Source organism: Oncorhynchus mykiss, chromosome 8 (genome assembly GCF_057628025.1).
Source record: "Oncorhynchus mykiss isolate SJ-2025 chromosome 8, ASM5762802v1, whole genome shotgun sequence".
In the NCBI taxonomy this organism is placed as follows: Eukaryota; Metazoa; Chordata; class Actinopteri; order Salmoniformes; family Salmonidae; genus Oncorhynchus; species Oncorhynchus mykiss.
The window spans coordinates 64,659,330-64,678,467 of record NC_143029.1 but is presented as its reverse complement, the minus strand read 5'-3'; the positions used below and the strand labels follow the sequence as shown (position 1 = coordinate 64,678,467).

At 39.9% G+C, this 19,138-nt stretch overlaps 1 protein-coding gene across 18 annotated transcripts in view; it reads right to left on the bottom strand.

Moving 5' to 3' along the window:
* Nucleotides 1-1,444: 1,444 nt before the first annotated feature.
* Nucleotides 1,445-19,138, bottom strand: part of LOC110530308 (astrotactin-1) — a 270,605-nt gene continuing 252,911 nt past the window's right edge. For all 18 annotated transcript variants that reach the window (XM_036985941.2, XM_090182267.1, XM_021613237.3 and 15 more), the window contains 3 exons: nucleotides 10,750-10,850; nucleotides 10,415-10,598; nucleotides 1,445-3,460 (listed from right to left, as the gene is read on the bottom strand). In XM_036985941.2, coding sequence (XP_036841836.2) covers nucleotides 3,223-3,460; nucleotides 10,415-10,598; nucleotides 10,750-10,850 — 523 coding nt within the window. In that variant the 3' untranslated portion in view covers nucleotides 1,445-3,222. The remainder of the gene's footprint in view (nucleotides 3,461-10,414; nucleotides 10,599-10,749; nucleotides 10,851-19,138) is intronic.

Below are 19,138 nucleotides of genomic sequence, written 5' to 3'. Positions count from 1 at the left end.
AGAAAGAGTTAAGAAAACGTACCAAATAAACAAAGCTATAAGGAAAAAATATTTAAATATATTAATTAGGCCCTAATCTATGGATTTCACATGACTGGAAATACAGATATGCATCTGTTGGTCACATATAACTTTTTAAAAAAAGTAGGGACATGGATCAGAAAACCAGTCAGTATATGGTGTGACAGCCATTTGCCCCATGCAGTGTGACACATCTCCTTTGCATAAAGTTGATCTGACTGTTGATTGAGGCCTATGGAATGTTGTCCCGAAGTTGCTGCCTATGGAATGCTGTGCGAAGTTGCTGCATATTGGCAGGAATGTCGATCCAGAGTATCCCAAACATGCTCAATGGGTGACATGTCTGGTGAGTATGCAGGCCATGGAAGAACTGGGACATTTTCAGCTTCCAGGAATTGTGTACAGATCCTTGCAACAAGGGCCCATGAATTATCATGCTGAAACATGAGATGATGGTGGTGGAGGAATGGCACGACAATGGGCCTCAGGATCTCATCACGATATCTCTAAATTCAAATTACCATGGATAAAATGCAATTGTTTTTGATATCTGTAGCTTATGCCTGCCCATACCATAACGCCACTTCCACCATGGGGCACTCGGTTTATAACATTGACATCAGCAAACCACTCGTCCACATGACGCCAAACACACTGTCTGCTATCTGGGGCGGCAGTGGTTAGACTAGTGGTTAGAGCGTTGGACTAGTAACCGGAAGGTTGCAAGTTCAAACCCCCGAGCTGACAAGGTACATATCTGTCGTTCTACCCACTGTTCCTAGGCCGTCATTGAAAATAAGAATTTGTTCTTAACTGACTTACCTAGAGGTAAAAAGGTAAAGGTAAAATAAAAAAACTAGGATTCATCCATAAAGAGCACACTTCTCCAGTGTGCCAATAGCCATCGAAGGTGAGCATTTGCCCACTGAAGTTGGTTATGACGTCAAACTGCAGTCAGGTCAAAACCCTAGTGAGGCAGACAAACCTGTAGAGACGGTTTCTGAAACGTTGTGCAGAAATTCTTTGGTTGTGCAAACCGACAGTTTCAGCAGCTGTACGGATGGCTTGAAGTCAGATGTGGAGGTCCTGGGCTGAAGTTGTGAGGCATGCTGCCAAATTCTCTAAAATGACGATGGAGGCGGCTTATGGTAGAGAAATTAACGTTCAATTCTCTGGCAACAGCTCTAGTGGACGTTCCTGCAGTCAGCATGCCAATTGCACTCTCCCTCAAAACTTCTGTGGTGTTGTGTGACAAAACTGCACATTTAAGAGTGGCCTTTTATTGTCCCCAGGACAATGATCATTTGGTTTAATAAGCTTCTTGATATGCCACACCTGTCAGGTGGATGGGATTATTTTGGCAAAGGAGAAATGCTTCACTAACAGGGATTAAACAAATTTGGGCACAAAATTTGAGAGAAGCTTTTATTGCGTATGGATCATTTCTGGGATCTTTTATTTCAGCTCATGAAACATGGGACCAACACTTTACATGTTGCATTTACATGTCTTTTGGAATTGTAATTTTGTTTATACCATCATTTGTGAGGCTCTACAATCCATAAGAAACATTCCCATCAGTTTTACATTGACTTGAGTTAACTGACTAAAAAGGAACAAGGCCTAGAAGTGGTGACTGATAAGGTAACTTTTTTCCAGAACGTCCAACAATCCACATTTGATAATATATTCTTTATTCTTTTTTGAAATAGCAAAGATCAAAGTGAAAAAGGGAACATTAGATTATCCACATAAACTACTATATCTAACATGCAGATTTTTGTTGTTTTCATCAGCTTATGTTGTGTATGGTAACAATTCTGAATCACTTCTGATGGATGAATAATTTTGTTAAGCATTTTAATCTGTCCATTTTTCTAATCCACTTCACTGTATTGAATAAACAAACCTCTCCAAAATGAATATACATATAACAACTCTACATAATGAATGCTCACACCTCTCGTGCAAATTGCACAAAAACAAACATACCAATGGCTTTCTCATAATGCAAGATATCCTTACAGCTGATGTCCACTGTTATCAATGTTATAATACAAATCATGTGTAATACAATATTTACAGAAGCAAACCACTGTTCTGTGCTGTTATTTAATGCATTGGTGAACCTATGAAAATATCTACAAGCATTGGTTTTCAAGTCTATGTTATGGGGACAACTACTGCATTAAGGAATGTGTTAGGAGCCCCAAAAAAATGTATTCAAGAAAACAGTCAGTATTTGGTTGATATTAATTGCAAGTGTGTGCTGCTTTGAAATGCTATTGTAGTAAATGTATGAACAGTTATAATAAAAAAAAAGGTATCAAAGACTGGCATGTTAGTTGAGTTTGTGTTTTTACAGTATCAACAACACCTGTTGCACATGTATATTCTTAAGACACATACAGTATGATAGGATTAGATCTATAAACATACTACAGATAAACAATATAAAACATTGATTTTCTGTTATCTTTCATTTTGTAATAGAAATACTGATTCAAAGATAGCCATTTGATTTCAGAATAATTAGGAATTTATTGATGTAGCAAATACTGTCATTTGGGTTTGGCAACTTTAAACATTTAAGGCTCTATCAGTCTGTAAAGCTGAAGCATTACGCAATATAATGTAAAGATAATTTCCAATATGCAGCGTTTACCATGAATGCAGTCTACGCTAAAGCAGGAACAACGCCTTTAAATTACAATCACTCTGTAAAGCTGTACTTCCGCAATGCGGATTCAATAGAGCCCTTAGAGACTAAAACCAAGTCAAACTGTACATGAACTCCCAAACTTCTGAAATTTACCACAAATTCATATACTGCCTATCTCCATACATGTACAACAGCTTAAATATGAATTTATACTTGAATACTACATTCAACATGTTAAATAACTGAATCTTCGCCATCATAATATATACATTTTGGGGATGGGATTGTTGGTGCAACTTCCAAATTTCCCAAAAGTCATGAAAAGTGCTGTCTAAATGCAGTAAAGCATTACTGTTATACCTTGCTCTAGTAATTGTTTAAATAAACCCTATTTGCTTCTCAAATACACCCTACCTTGAAATCAGGTTCCTATAACTGTAAATATGGGTTAGAACATACAATATTTGAAAAGCAGACATGACGATAACCCCAAAAGCACACTTCCAACTCCTCAAGAACCATTATTTGTTGTGTGACGTTCAACGTTCTTTGGGCTCCCCATAATCATTGTACATGACTGGCAGGTTCTGTTCGTCGCAGGCCTTTCGCACATCCTGGCCCAGGTCCACCCAGTTGAGACCAAAGGCCTTGGTGTCTGTGTAGCGGCAGGACAGGTACTTGAGGGACATCCTGCGCAGGCCAATCTTGGGCTCCTGGAGAAGACCCCTGCACCAGCCACTCAGGTCATCCAGCTGGGAGAGAATCAGACCAGCTTTCCTGCAAAGGAACACAACAAGGCACTACTCAGCAAACACACACTACCTTCAAATCAGGTTCCTTTAATGGTAAATAAGGCTAAAAAAATAAATGCTTTCCTGCAAAGGAACACAACACAACACTCCTCAGCAAACAACGTATGTAGTATTGAATGGAAGGCTATGGTCCATTGCACCTGCCACAGTGATCCACAGTATAGACATATGTACAGGTGTCTATAACATGGATAACTATTGGTAATCATGACATACTGATTCTTAAACTAACTGCCCAGGGTTGCCAGATTTGTATGAAATATGACCTATAATTACTTACAGTATCACATTTAAGTAAATATTCAGACCCTTTACTGAGTACTTTGTTGAAGCACTTTTGGCAGTGATTACAGCCTCAAGCCTTCTTGGGTATGATGCTGCAAGCTTGTACACCTGTATTTGGGGAGTTTCTCACATTCTTCTCTGCATATCCTCTCAAGGTCTGTCAGGTTGGATGGGGAGCGTTGCTGCACAGCTATTTTCAGGTCTCTCCAGAGATGTTCGATCTGGTTCAAGTCCAGGCTTTGGCTGGGCCACTCAAGAAAATTCAGAAACTTGCTCCGAAGTCACTCCTGCGTTGTATTGACTGTGTGCTTAGTGTCGTTGTCTTGTTGAAAGGTGAACCATCATCCCAGTCTGAGGTCCTGAGCCCTCTGGAGCAGGTTTTCATCAAGGATCTTTCTGTACTTTGCGCCGTTCATCTTTCGATCATGACTAGTCTCCCAGTCCTTGCCATTGAAAAACATCTCCACAGCATGAAGCTGTTACCACCATGCTTCACCGTAGGGATGGTGCAAGGTTTCCTCCAGACGTGACGCTTGGCATTCAGACCAAAGAGTTCAATCTTGGTTTCATCAGACCAGAGAATCTTGTTTATCATGGTGCCTTTTGCCAAACTCCAAGGGGGCTGTCATGTGCCATTTACTGAGGACTGGCTTCCGTCTGGCCACTCTACCATAAAGCCCTGATTGGTGGAGTGCTGCAAATATGTTTTTCCGTCTGGAAGGTTCTCCCATCACCACAGAGGAACTCTGGAGCTCTGTCAGAGTGACCATTGGGTTGTTGGTCAACGCCCTGACCAAGGTCCTTCTCCCCCGATTGCTCAGGTTGGCCAGGCGGCCAGCTCTAGGAAGAGTCTTGGTGGTTTCAAACTTCTTCCATTTAAGAATGGAGGCCACTATGTTCTTGGGGACATTCAATGCTGGAGACATTTTTTGGTACCCTTCCCCAGATCATTGCCTCGACACAATTCTGTCTCGGAGCTCTACGGACAATTTCTTCGTCCTCATGGCTTGGTTTTTGTTCTGACATACACTGTCAACTGTGGGACCATATATAGACAGGTGTGTGCCTTTCTAAATCATGTCCAATCAATTGAATTTACCACAGGTGGACTCCAATAAAGTTGTAGAAACATCAAGGATGATCAATGGAAACAGAATGCACTTGAGCTCAATTTTGAGTCTCATAGCAAAGGGTCTTAATTTTCCAAAATTTCTAAAAATCTGTTTTTGCTTTGTCATTACGGGGTATTGTGTGTAGATTGATGAGGAAATAGTTTTATTTAATCCATTGTAGAATAAGGCTGTAACGAAGCAAAATGTGGAAAAAGTCCAGGGTTCTGAATACTTTCTGAAGGCACTGTAGGCAAGGCCTTCACACAAAATAAAATGTCTTAATGCCCTTTCAAATTTGTTGATCTCGATTTCTTGTAGAATTTTGCTCAAAGTACAAGAAGAAAAAGTAAGATTGATGGAAATACTTAATACATCAAATATGGACCTCTGTCTGGATTGAGGTAAGATTTTAGTATTTGGTGTTCTCACCTTAAATGATACAAGTCAAACGTTGGATAGAGCGGGTCACTCATAAATCACACGTTGCGGTGGCCTCACCATTGTTTTTACACTACATCATAATACGACAGACTCTAAACCCACCTCTTCCCTTCAGAAGGAGACTGGGCATGAGGTGGAATAAATAATTCTTAGGTCAATACTTGACTGTTATTCATCCATTTCATAACCTGTAAAGGGTCTACCCATGTTCAGATAGTGATGACGTTGAAAGTGATGAAGCTGTCTCCAGGATAAGTGGCTAACAGAAACAGCAACTGATGGAAAGAGTGCCTGATTCCTCAGACATGGCTTCACCTCACTCATTGGCCAAACCAGGACCACCAAACTGTAATGTAAAGAGTGACAAGTTTTTGTCAACCCACAATACATTTTTGTTATTAATAAAATAAAAAAAAATAATAATGTCATCCCTCCCAACTCCTACATTCAAAGCATTCCTAAGATTATGTTCCACAGAATCCAATGTTTTCAAACATACCTCTTAACTTGCTAATCATTGTTTTGTTGTTAGACCAGGCACAAGGTGCAATGAGGACAGCTTCTTCATGTGCTTTAAGTGTCAGAAGGTGAGACTTTCCAAACAAGGACACTATCACTGTTTCATGAACATACTGTAATGGAGTGTCATATTTCCAGGTATTTGCATTCAATAGGTGAAAGCTGTGCTTGTAATGTTAAGCATCCTCATATTATAGATTTTGTATTCTAAACTAGGGGCCAGTTTTTTTATTACATACACCAGATAGGTGCATTGAAATGTGTTGTTTCACAGGGTTACATAGAAGTACGGCACCCCGTGAGCAAAATAAGTGTCTTGCTCAAGGGTACATCGAGTACCTGCCGCCCTGAATACTGGATACCCAGTACGTTTACATAGAGAAACTAAGCAACATCCCATTTGCAGATGATAGTCAAATAGGGCAGAACAACAGCTTAAATACCCACAAAGTATTATCTGCAGAGAACTCTTGATTAAAGAATATAAATGGTACTTTAACAATGTCAAAATTTAAAGACATATTAAGTCATTATAAAATAATCGGTATCTGTGTAGTAGAGGTGCTGTAATTTCTATAATTTTTCTAAATGTATTTATGTTTCTAATATCTTGACACATTTCAGTGGTTTAAGGAATTTAGATGTTTATTTGCTTAAAACAAAAATCTTGCGGTTTGTTATGCTTTAATTTTTCAAGAAAAGGTTTTGGGCTCCAAATAGCAACGGTTGTCACCATAAATCCCAGCATGTATAGAAGTGGAAAATGGCCTCACATTTCCAGGGTACATTTTGGAGCTCTCCCACTCTGCCAGGGCCCCTATTTCAAATCTCCTTGACTCGACACTGCTTTTCACTGGTCGGAGAGGAAACAATCAGCTGCATTCCTCAGACAGCCAGTCACAGAGACCAAGGACTGGTTCAAAAGAGCATCAATGATGCTAGGAAAGCACCACTATGATGAGTCTGTCTCTGTGGTACACGTTGTTATACAATCTGATAAGTTTATTGTCCATGTACATGGAAATTCAATATGAATGCACGCAATTTCATGTCTTGCATGCAAGTAAACTGTTGGACTTTAGTGGTACAGTACATGTATTGTTGTCCATAACTAACAACCAGATATGGAGTATATTTGTTGGTAGGACAGTCCAGTCCTAATCTGCAAATTGAGATAATGGAAGAGTAATTGTGGTAGAATAATGTCTGAGGAAAATCCCTATATCTTCTAAACAGTCTTGATTAAATTAGACCCTTTTTAACCAAAAAAATGTTAAATCACAAAAACATGAGCTCCACTTATCATGTCATCAACAGAAATCCAACCATAACAATACTTAGCATCGCAGGAAATTGCCTGATTAGGATGTGTCATAAGAATAACTGTCAGTTATTGGGCTGTACAGGAAAGGAGACAGAGGGGGAGTGAAATGTTCAAGATAGGATTTTCTCCTACCAAGCCAACATCTATCATTTCTAAGTCAACAACCAGCCCCATGCCTTTAGTAATGGGTAGTCCTGTAGCGATGACAAGATCAGGACACGGAGAGAAGTGTCGGGCTCGGGAGACAGACTTTGTACGTTTATGTTTGGCATGAACATCACGCGATGTTGCAGGAAAGAGCAACAAAAATGTTCTCTGACAGGGGCCAACCTAACTTGTCAGTGAGATATGATATGTACAAAAGCTGGGAGAGGAATATTTCCCCTGCTTTATAAAGATAGATCCATTTATTTTAACATATTGTTTACTCTGCTGAAACAAGTTTTAATTTAGTCAGGGGCAGAGTGGGTGACTATTATTTGTATTTTGACTAGCTAATGAAAATTGCATTTACAATGGTTCACATTGTTTGTGACAGGGAAACCCCAGTGAATTTGAGGATTTCATAACAAGGAATGTCATTTCTGGAGACAAGCCCAGGTACAGGCGATGTTGTCGGCTTTGTATTGTTGTGTGTGGAAGGGAGCATCTCATTGCTTTGATTCAAGTGGTAAATTGTTCCTTATAGAAATGGTAGAGAGTACAGAACAAGTAAACAAGTGATGGGGGTTCTCCAACAACGCTACAAGGGCAGTGCACCCAACACATAAGGTCCAATGCAAACCATGTCTTTTCAAATTATTCTAATTTACATTTAAGAATATATTACAAATACATCTTTTCAATAATGCCTATAACACATTTCCTGAGACAGCAGGCTTACACAATCACAACACATTAGAACAACATGGAAAATAGTCTTACAGTATGACGTAACTAAAAAGGTAGCCACCCTCCATAACACTATAACGGTGTTTAGCGAGATAATGTCCAATTGATTACTAGGTTAATCTAAACCCATGTTTATAGTCTCCGACACCTCACCTCAAATGCACTTACTTTGGTTTCATCTAATGTCAGTGCATTCTTGATGGGAATCATCCCTCTGAAAATGTGGGGCTGTTAATGTAAGTGTATTTTAATTGAACACTTCAGAAGCAAACCAATTACATCAACCCTTCTAATATGGGCTCAATATGGCATTAAAACAACCTTTAATTTGAAGCTAAGGCCCTGATTTGGAATCTCGGAGTCAAAGACATCTTAATCAGTTTCACCTGCTTCACCGTGCATCTACAGGCAGCTGTACGCTGACATTTTATATCAGACACATGGCTCTGTTTCTAAAACATTTAGCTATAATTTCACATTATACAGTGGCTTGCGAAAGTATTCACCCCCTTGGCATTTTTCCTATTTTGTTGCCTTATAACCTGGGTGGTTTGTATCATTTGAAGATGCACAATATGTTTAATTGTGAAACAAACAAGAAATAAGACAAAATAACAGAACTTGAGCGTGCATAACTATTCACCCCCCCAAAGTCAATACTTTGGGACCTTTTGCAGCAATTACAGCTGCAAGTCTCTTGGGGTATGTCTCTATAAGCTTGGCACATTTAGCCACTGGGATTTTTGCCCATTCTTCAAGGCAAAACTGCTCCAGCTACTTCAAGTTGGATGGGTTCTGCTGGTGTACAGCAATCTTTAAGTCATACCACAGATTCTCAATTGGATTGAGGTCTGGGCTTTGACTAGGCCATTCCAAGACATTTAAATGTTTCCCCTTAAACCACTCAAGTGTTGCTTTAGCAGTATGCTTAGGGTCATTGTCCTGCTGGAAGGTGAGCCTCCGACCCATTCTCAAATCTTTGAACGACTGAAACAGGTTTCCCTCAAGCCATGTTCCTTGTATTTAGCATCATTAATCCTTCTTTCAATTCTGACAAGTTTCTCAGTCCCTGCCGATGAAAAACATCCTCACAGCATGATGCTGCCACCACCATGCTTCACTGTGGGGATGGTGTTCTCAGGGTGATGAGAGGAGAGGTGTTGGGTTTGCGTCAGACATAGCATTTTCCTTCATTTTAGTCTCATCTGACCAGAGTACCTTCTTCCCTATGTTTGGGGAGTCTCCCACATGCCTTTTGTCAAACACCAAATGTGTTTGCTTATGTTTTTATGTTTTTGGCCACACTTCCGTAAAGCCCAGCTCTGGATTGTATGACTTAGTGGTCCAATGGACAGATACTCCAGTCTCCGCTGTGGAGCTTTGCAGCTCCTTCAGGGTTATCTTTGGTCTCTTTGTTGCCTCTCTGATTAATGTCCTCCTTGCCTGGTCCGTGAGTTTTGGTTGGCGGCCCTCTCGTGGCAGGTTTGTTGTTATTCTTTCCACGTTTTAATAATGGATTTAATGCAGCTCCTTGGGATGTTCAAAGTTAATGATCTTTTTTTATAACTCAACCCTGATCTGTACTTCTCCACAACTTTGTTCCTGACCTGTTTGGAGAGCTCCTTGGCCTTCATAGTGCCGCTTGCTTGGTGGTCCTCCTTGCTTAGTGGTGTTGCAGACTCTTGGGCCTTTCAGAACAGGTGTACACTGAGATCATGTGACACTTAAGATTGCACACAGGTGGACTTTATAACTAATTATGTGACTTCTGAAGGTACTTGGTTGCACCAGATCTTATTTAGGGGCTTCATAGCAAAGGGCGTGAATACACATGCACGCACTATTTTTTAAAACAAGTTATTTTTTTCATTTTCACTTCATCAATTTGGACTATTTTGTGTATGTCCATTACATGAAATCCAAATAAAAATCTATTTAAATTACAGGTTGTAATGAAACAAAATTGGAAAAACGCCAAGAGGGTGAATAATTTTGCAAGGCACTGTAGTAATGCACCTGCACTGAGCAACCAGTAAGGGGTTAGGGGGCCTTCCTGCTTGTGGTAAATGGACAGAGATTTCAAAGGTAGAATTTGCTCCAATCAGTTTGAATGAATTTCCACTTTACCTAATTTACACAAACTACGTCTACAATCAAACCCTGTACTTGGAATCTATTATAAACCAGTCTGTGTTTGAAACACAACGAACACAAGTTTCACCACCAAGGTGTGGATGGATTGTGACGCTACTAGACAGTTGGTTGGGCAGTAGTTGTGCTTTCCTAAACAATATGCCTTGATATTCTTGGACAAAGAGAGAGAGAAACAGAGACAGAGTATAGATACCTAGGCCCCAGTTCATCCTCGCATCTCCAGGTGAACTCTCCGAAGCTCTCATAACGCTGGTTGTAGTGGTAGAGCACACGGTGTAGGGTGGGAGATCCCAGATCCATCAGCGTATTGTAGGCCGTCTGCTGCTCCTTGCCACTTGTGTAACCATTGAACAGGTTGTAGATCTTGTCTGCAATCTCTGTAACAACACAAATCTAATCTCAGTACTGTATGTGGAGACAAGACACGTGCGTCTACACGTTTTCAGATTAGTAACTACTGTTAGAATATTAGTCTGAAAACCAAAATACAGATACTGAAAGTGTTCATCCATGCATGAGAATGCCCACCTTGTGCTTTGACATCATCCACAGCAGGGCAGGGGGTCTTGATGGTGACCTCACTTGGGCTGGAGCGACGGCCTGTGTTGTCCACTGCCCAGAGCCTAAACCTGTAGACCAACACATATAACTAGTGTTTGTTCATTGCAATGGGAGTGCATGCTACTGCAATAATACAGTGTGTGTGCAAAATTGCTAGTTTTTCAGGCTGTGAAAAGACAAATGAAAATGACCCTGAATGAAGTGGTGGATATTTAATATATTCAATTATACTGTGACAAAATCATTACATTTTCTGATTGACTGTTGTAATGCGATATAACTTGCTAATAAAATTCTGACAAAAGGCTACATTTATAAAGTAAGTGCAACCACTTGTTAACATTTACTTGAATTATAGCGCCATCTAGTGTAAGGAAACATTAACAACTACCACCTGCAGAGGTGCAGTGCCAAGTGAAGGCTACACTCCCCTTGCAAAGTCTTCACATTTGCTGCCTAAGTGAATACATTGTCTGTCGACCCTGCATTAAAGACCATAATTGGTTAAAGAAAATTGTGATTAAAAAAAAGTATACCAGTTTCATTTTAGGACCAACAAATTGACAGCCGTGCCATATAGACTGCAAAATATTTGGGAAGAGATTTCTGACGTACCGATTCCATGGCACATGGTTTATGAAAAGACACACAAAACGACGCCGGATTCAAAAGCTATTATTTTACAATTAAATTATTGTACAAAATTCTTGCAAACAATAGAATGCTATTTTTATGGGGGATACAACCTTCCCAGCTCTGCAGATTTTGCTGCAAAGAGGCAGAATCATTAGATAATTTGTTATCACTACTGGGTGGTCTGAAAAGTCATAGTCAATCGATCAATAATATAATACTTTTAGCAAAAACGTTTATTTTCAATTTACAATCTGTAGGAACAAATGAAAATAGAAAGGTTCGGAAATGTTGTGAAACATCACAGAACAGTTGAAAAATAAATGGCAAATAGAAAGCCAATGTGGATGGTGTTAAGAGATTGATGGGAGGGGTTGAATGGAGCTGAAGGCTAGGACTAACAGCTAATGACAAGATAACTAATGTAAAACATACTGTGTTTGTAAAACACACAGGTCAATAACTTTTTTGAAAAAAGCACAGCATAAAAGACATGGCAAATCAAACCGGAAGAACATCATACATATATGGGAGAGGTTGAGGGTAGAGGAAGGACAAGAGTTAAAAACAAAAAATACAATTGTAAAATAGACTGTTTTTTTGTGTTATTTTTATGTACATACAGTTGAAGTCGGAAGTTTACATACACCTTGGACAAATACATTTAAACTCGGTTTTTCACAATTCCCAACGTTTAATCCGAGTAAGAATTCCCCATCTTAGGTCAGTTAGGATCACCACTTTATTTTAAGAATGTGAAATGCCAGAATAATACTAGAGAATGATTTATTTCAGCATTTATTTATTTCATCACATTCCCACTTAGTCAGAAGTTAACATACACTCAATCAGTATTTGGTAGCATTGGGTCAACGTTTCAGTTTGCCTTCCACAAGCTTCCCACAATAAGTTGGGTAAAGTTTGGCCCATTCCTCCTGACAGAGCTTGTCTTGTCAAACCTGAGTCAGGTTTGTAGGCCTCCTTGCTCGCACATGCTTTTTCAGTTTATAAAACACTCAATTACTATGTGGTAGCATTACCTTTAAATTGTTGAACTTTTTCAGTTCTGCCCACAAATCTTCTATAGGATTGAGGTCAGGGCTGTGTGATGTCAACTCCAATACCTTGACTTTATTGTCCTTAGGTCATTCTGCCACAACTTTGGAAGTATGCTTGGGGTCATTGTCCATTTGGAAGGCCTATTTGCGACCAAGCTTTAACTTCCTGACTGATGTCTTGAGAGGTTGCTTCAATATATCCACATAATTTCCTTCCACACGATACCATCTACTTTGTGAAGTGCACCAGTCCCTCCTGCAGCAAAGCACCCCCACAACATGATGCTGCCACCCCAGTGCTTGTGGAGTGCTACACAATTTTGTTTTAGGTCTTGGCTGATTTCTTTTGACTTTCCCATGATGTCAAGCAAAGAGGCACATAGTTTGAAGGTAGGCCTTGAAATACATCCACAGGTACACCTCCAATTGACTCAAATTATGTCAATTAGCCTACCAGAAGCTTCTAAAGCCATCATTTTCTTGAATTTTCCAAGCTGTTTAAAGGCACAGTCAACTTAGTGTATGTAAACTTCTGACCTACTGGAATTGTGGTAGTGAATTATAAGTGAAATAATCTGTCTGAAAACAATTGTTGGAAAAATTACTTGTATCATGCACAAAGTAGATGTCCTAACTGACATGCCAAAACTATAGTTTGTTAACAAGAAATTTGTGGAGCGGTTGAAAAACGAGTTAATGACTCCAACCTCGTTTTTCAACCACTCCACAAATTTCTTGTTAACAAACCATAGTTTTGGCAAGCCGGTTAGGACATCTACTTAGTTCTTCCAAGAAGGTAACATGCCTGAAGGTAACACGGTTTGAAACTGCACATGGGGACAAAGATCATACTTTTTGGAGAAATATCCTCTGGTCTGATGAAGCAGAAATAGAACTGTTTGGCCGTAATGACCATCTTTATGTTTGGAGGAAAAAGGGGGAGGCTTGCAAGCTGAAGAACACCATCTCAAGCACGGGCGTGGCCGCATCATGTTGTGGGGGTGCTTTGCTGCAGGAGGGACTGGTGCACTTCACAAAATAGATGGTATCATGTGGAAGGAAATTATGTGGATATATTGAAGCAACATCTCAAGACATCAGTTAAAGCTTGGTCACAAATGGGTCTTCCAAATGGACAATGACCACAACCATACTTCCAAAGTTGTGGCAAAATGGCTTAAGGACAACAAAGTCAAGGTATTGGAGTGCCATCAAACCCCTGACCTCAATCCTATAGAAAATGTGTGGGCAGAACTGAAAAAGCATGTGTGAGCAAGGAGGCCTATAAACCTGACTCAGTTACACCAGCTCTGTCAGGAGGAGAAAAAAAAATTCCCCCAACTTATTGTGGGAAGCTTGTGGAAGGCTACCTGAAACGTTTGACCCAAGTTAAACAATTTAAAGGCAATGCTACCAAATACTAATTGAGTGTATGTAAACTTCTGACCCACTGGGAATGTGATGAAAGAAATAAAAGCTGAAATAATTCATTCTCTCTACTATTATTTTGACCCTTTCACATTCTTTAAATAAAGTAGTGATCCTAACTGACCGAAGACAGGGACTTTTTACTAGGATTAAAAGACAGGAATTGTGAAAAACTGAGTTTAAATGTATTTGGCTAAGGTGTATGTAAACTTCCGACTTCAACTGTAAGTCAATTGCATTACCGTCTGTCAGTTCTCTCTCTCTCCACTTCTTTCACCCTCATTATCTCACTCTCCATCCCCTCTCTTTCTACCTCTATTCTTTAATCCTCCTCTCCATCTCTCTCTTTGACCCCTCTGTCTCTCTCTCTCTCTCTACCTCTTTATACCCCTCTTCTTTCTCCCAATGATAATGTTTACCAGAAATGTGGAGTGAATACAATGTTGTTGATCCTCTGTATTGAAAGAGACAAGGTTTTAATATTGCTGTCCTTCAATGATTCTGAACCAAATTTAACGTGCATCCGCATCTGCTTTGCTTGCTCTTTGGGGTTTTAGGCTGGTATATGTACACCGCTTTGTGACATGTTGCCCTAAGAGTTGAGAATCTTATTCAAAATGATTCACAGCTGTAAGGGCTGCCAAAGGTGCTTCCACCAAGTGTTAACTCCCGAGTGGCGCAGTGGTCTATGGCACTGCATCTCAGTGCTTGAGGTGTCACAACAGACAATCTGGTTTGAATCCAGGCTGTAACCCAACCGGCCGTGATTGGGAGTCCCATATGGTGGTGCACAATTGACCCAGCGTTGTCTGGATTTGGCCAGTGTAATTTTTTCAGCGGCAGGGACTGGTAGACTAGTCAGGATAGAGGGAAAGATGACCGGAGCAAAGTACAGAGAGATACTTGATACCTGCTCCAGAACACTCAGGACCTCAGACTGGGGTAAAGGTTCATCTTCCAACAGGACAACGACCCTAAGCACACAGCCAAGACAACACAGTAGGAGCTTCGGGACAAGTCTCTGAATGTCCTTGAGTGGTCCAGCCAGAGCCCAAACTAGATCCTCTCTGGAGAGACATGAAAATAGCTGTGCAGCAACACTCCCCATCCAACCTGATAGAGCTTGAGAGGACCAGGAGAGAAAAATGGTAGAAACTCCCCAAATGCAGGTTTGCCAAGCTTGTAGAGTCATACCCAAGAAGACTCAATCGCTGCCAAATATTCTTCAACCAAGGACTGAGTAAAGGGTAAATTGTAAAAAAAAAGTTTGTCATTATGGGGTAGTGTGTGACTGATGAGGGGAAAAAAACAATAACACATTTTTGAATAAAGGCTGTAAAGTAACAAAATGTGGAAAAAGTTAAGGGGTCTTAATACTTCCTGAATGCACTGTACAATACATCTTGACCAATAAGACACTGAGGTAGGTTACTGTCTGGTCTCAAGACAATAAGAGAACTTAGGTTTTGTAAAATTCAGTTTCCTTTTTGGAACGTACAGAGCTGAAATTGCATTTTTGAATTACCAAAGCTGAACCTGATATATTTTGTGATAAAGTTCAGATATTCTGAAGAAATAATTAAGTGCTTTGCTAACTGTACAGCACAGGCATAGAGAAATTCAATGAATAAAGGAAACATTTGGAAAATAACTGAAGACACCTGTAACAACTTAGCTGAATAGCCTGCCAACAAGGAAACTGACCAGAAGCAAAATTAAGTAACGATTTGTATTTGTATTTATTAAGGATCCCCATTCCTGGGGTCCAGCAACATTAAGACAGTTACACATTTGTATTATTACAGGACATTACATTTCATAACACATTCCACAACACATTAAGTGTGGCATGTCATTAGTAAAGATTGGAGAAAGTAAGTGCCTAGACAGCTGCCCTGGGGAATTCCATCTGGATTATGTTGGAGAGGCTGCCATTAAAGAACACCATCTGTGTTCTGTTAGACAGGTAACTCTTTATCCACAATATAGCAGGGGGTGTAACGCAATAACACATTTTTCCATCAGCAGACTATGATCGATAGCCTCACTGAAGTCTAACAAAACATCTCCCACAATCTTTTTATCACCAATTTCTCAGCCGTGTGTATGTACCGTGCTTGTTGAATGTCCATCCTTGTAAGCGTGCTGAAAGTCTGTTGTCAATTTGTTTACAGTAAAATAGCATTGTATCTGGTCAAACACTATTTTTTCTAAAAGTGTACTGAGGGTTGGTAACATGCTGATTGGTCAGCTATTTGAGCCAGTAAAGAGGGCTTTACTTTTCTTGGCTAGTGGAATTACTTTTGCTTCCCTCCAGGCCTGAGGGAACACACTAATAGGCTTAGATTGAAGAAATGGCAAATTGAAGTGGCAATATCAGCTGCTATTATTCTCAGTATTCTTCCATCCAAGTTGTCAGACCCTGGTGGCTTGTCTTTTTTTCACGGCTTCCAGACACACTTTACAGAATTCATTATTTTTTTTAAATACCTTTATTTAACTAGGCAAGTCAGTTAAGAACAAATTCTTATTTTCAATGACGGCCTATGAACAGTGGGTTAACTGCCTTGTTCAGGGGCAGAGCGACAGATTTGTACCTTGTCAGCTCGGGGATTTCAACTTGCAACCTTTTGGTTACTAGTCCAACGGTCTAACCACTAGGCTACCCTGCCGCCCCAATGCTTGTCTTTCGTAATTTAAGCTGTTATAGCATGGCCATGTGTAGTGTCAGCATTTGTTGCTGGTATGTCATGCATAAGTTTCCAAATCTTGCCAATGAAAAAATCATTAAAGTCATTGGCAATATAAGTGGGTTTTGTAATGAATGAGCCATCTGAATCAATGAATGATGGATCTGAGTTTGCCTTTTGCTCATGGTGTAACTGCCGTAGTTGATCCCTGATCCGTACAGATCAGCCCCCACAGTTCGGCACGCATGTAAACCGTGGATCAATTGCAAAGTTTAACCATCATAGTGTGAAATACAGTTTTACTGCCGCAGTTACTTTTTGAAGTAATAATTCCCTCTATCTCAATGCAGAGTTGCAGTGAAAAGATAAAGACAAGACAGATATGTCCTGTGTTTACTCCAAAGCCTTAAGGTTGATTTGATTATGTGAAGAATGCAGTTGTTTGTACTGTCCACGTGAACGGGGCATGTTGAATCCCAACGAATCAATCCTGGATGCTTGCGTTGCAAAAAGCAAGGACAAAAGAGCAGTGACACAGCCATGGCTAGCAGAGGAGGTGAAGAACTGGAAAAGCCTCCCGCTTCATTTAAGTCTCACAAATGGGAGCATTTTGGCTTCCCGGTCAAATTTTATGACGAAAGAAGGGTTGTGGACAACACCAACACAGTAGGCATTGTGCCACAAGAAGGCCGTATGATCATGGAAAAACATCGAGCATGGCCACATTTTTAAAGTGTCATCACCCTGGAGTGTCAGTGACGGGAGCCAACTCAGCCAAGATACAACTTATTTAAGCAGCCCTTTGCTATAGCCATCACCAAATTTATTGAGATGTTTATCACTGCAGACTTGAGGCCATACTCTGTTGTGGAAAACAAAGGGTTTAAAATGATGGTGAAAGTGCTTGAGCCACGCTCGCGCACCCGATCTTAATGAACAGGAAAATATCAAAATTAAGCACTGAAACTGCACCGTCTGTGTCCATGATCCTACCTCTGAAAACAAGGATTCTACAATCCATGGCACTAGAGATGTCTAACCTAGACCCAGCCCTACGCCGGAGGACAAACAGTGATCTCACAACTGAGATTGTGGCCACTGAAGAGGTAAAAAAAAAAATATGAGTGAATTACTTAAATAATAAATATACTGTCTAATCTTAGTCTATTCTATTGCTATTAGAATCATCCATTTTTGATTTGGAATAATAATGGCTTTTATTAAATGTTATTGCCACAATTATTGTTCGATGAAATATGAAAATAAATAATTAGTTTAATAGATCATGTCATTTTCTCTGCAGGGTCAAGCCACAGAGCCGACAGGAGCAGACTCAGAGGCATCTCCTCCACAAAATAATTTGGCCATGAAGGAGCTTTTCGGAGAGACCTTTGCGAGCAAGGACACAGGAAAACGTTTGCCAACACCATCAACGAGGAGGTGGCATCCTACAAGGCAACAAGCAGCATTCCAATGGATGGTGGTCCACTGGCATAGTGGAAAAGCAATAATACCCTCACATTGCCATTGCTGGCAAGATGCTACCTGGCTGTGCCTGGCTCTTCAGTACCTAGCGAGAGGGTGTTCTCTATGACAGGGGACATAGTGACTGCAAAGAGGTCTAGACAATGTAGACATCCTCATCTTTAAAAAAAAAATGAATTTAAGCTCTGCTTTCTTTCTTTACTTTTTTTGATGATGTTGACACAGGCAATTTTTTCATTCACTATTGTTCAAAGGAAGACTGTATCATGCCTCATATTGCACTTTAATTTAATTGAGAATTTAATATTTTATTTTAAAATTTTATTTAAACATTGAAAAGTTCCTTGCTTTAAGTGTTATTTCAGTAATAAATGGAAAGCAAAGTTATATTTGTCTCATTTCTTTCTTTGCTGATCCAAAAAAATTATCCGATCCGTGACTCAAAACTGTGATCCGATCCGAACCATGAGTTTTGCGATTCGTTGCACCACTACTTTCTGCCTAGCATTTCATTTAAGGGACCAAATTCGGTCTCAATGACCAATTTCCAAGGGAGATAAACGAACGTAAGAGACTGTATCTGGTACAAAGACAACAAAGGAAGAATGGTAAGCGTGCCTTTATCATTGTGGACAAACTCTTTATAGATGGACAGCTATTCCGAGACAGCTCCATAAAACACCGTGGCTGTACTAAATTCTACAGGGACTTCTGGTTACAAAAAAAAGAAGGTACGGGAACTGTAAAAATATCTGAACATTATGAAGTGGATATGAACACAAACGTACTCAATTACATGCTTGCTTACACATATGGACTTATACATACACACACACACACACTTGATCTCGCTCTCTTCTCTCACTTTTCTCTCTATTGTCGAGAACTGTTTTATAATTTAATGTGTTTATTATTTGTCTATCTTTTGTATGTATTTGTCTACAAGTTTATATACTGTATGTTTACAACAAGCAAGGGGGAGATATCAGAATAGGGGCATTGGGGAATAATAACATATTATACGGAATACATTTGTACTGTAGTGAAGCCGTCTCTAGAGTA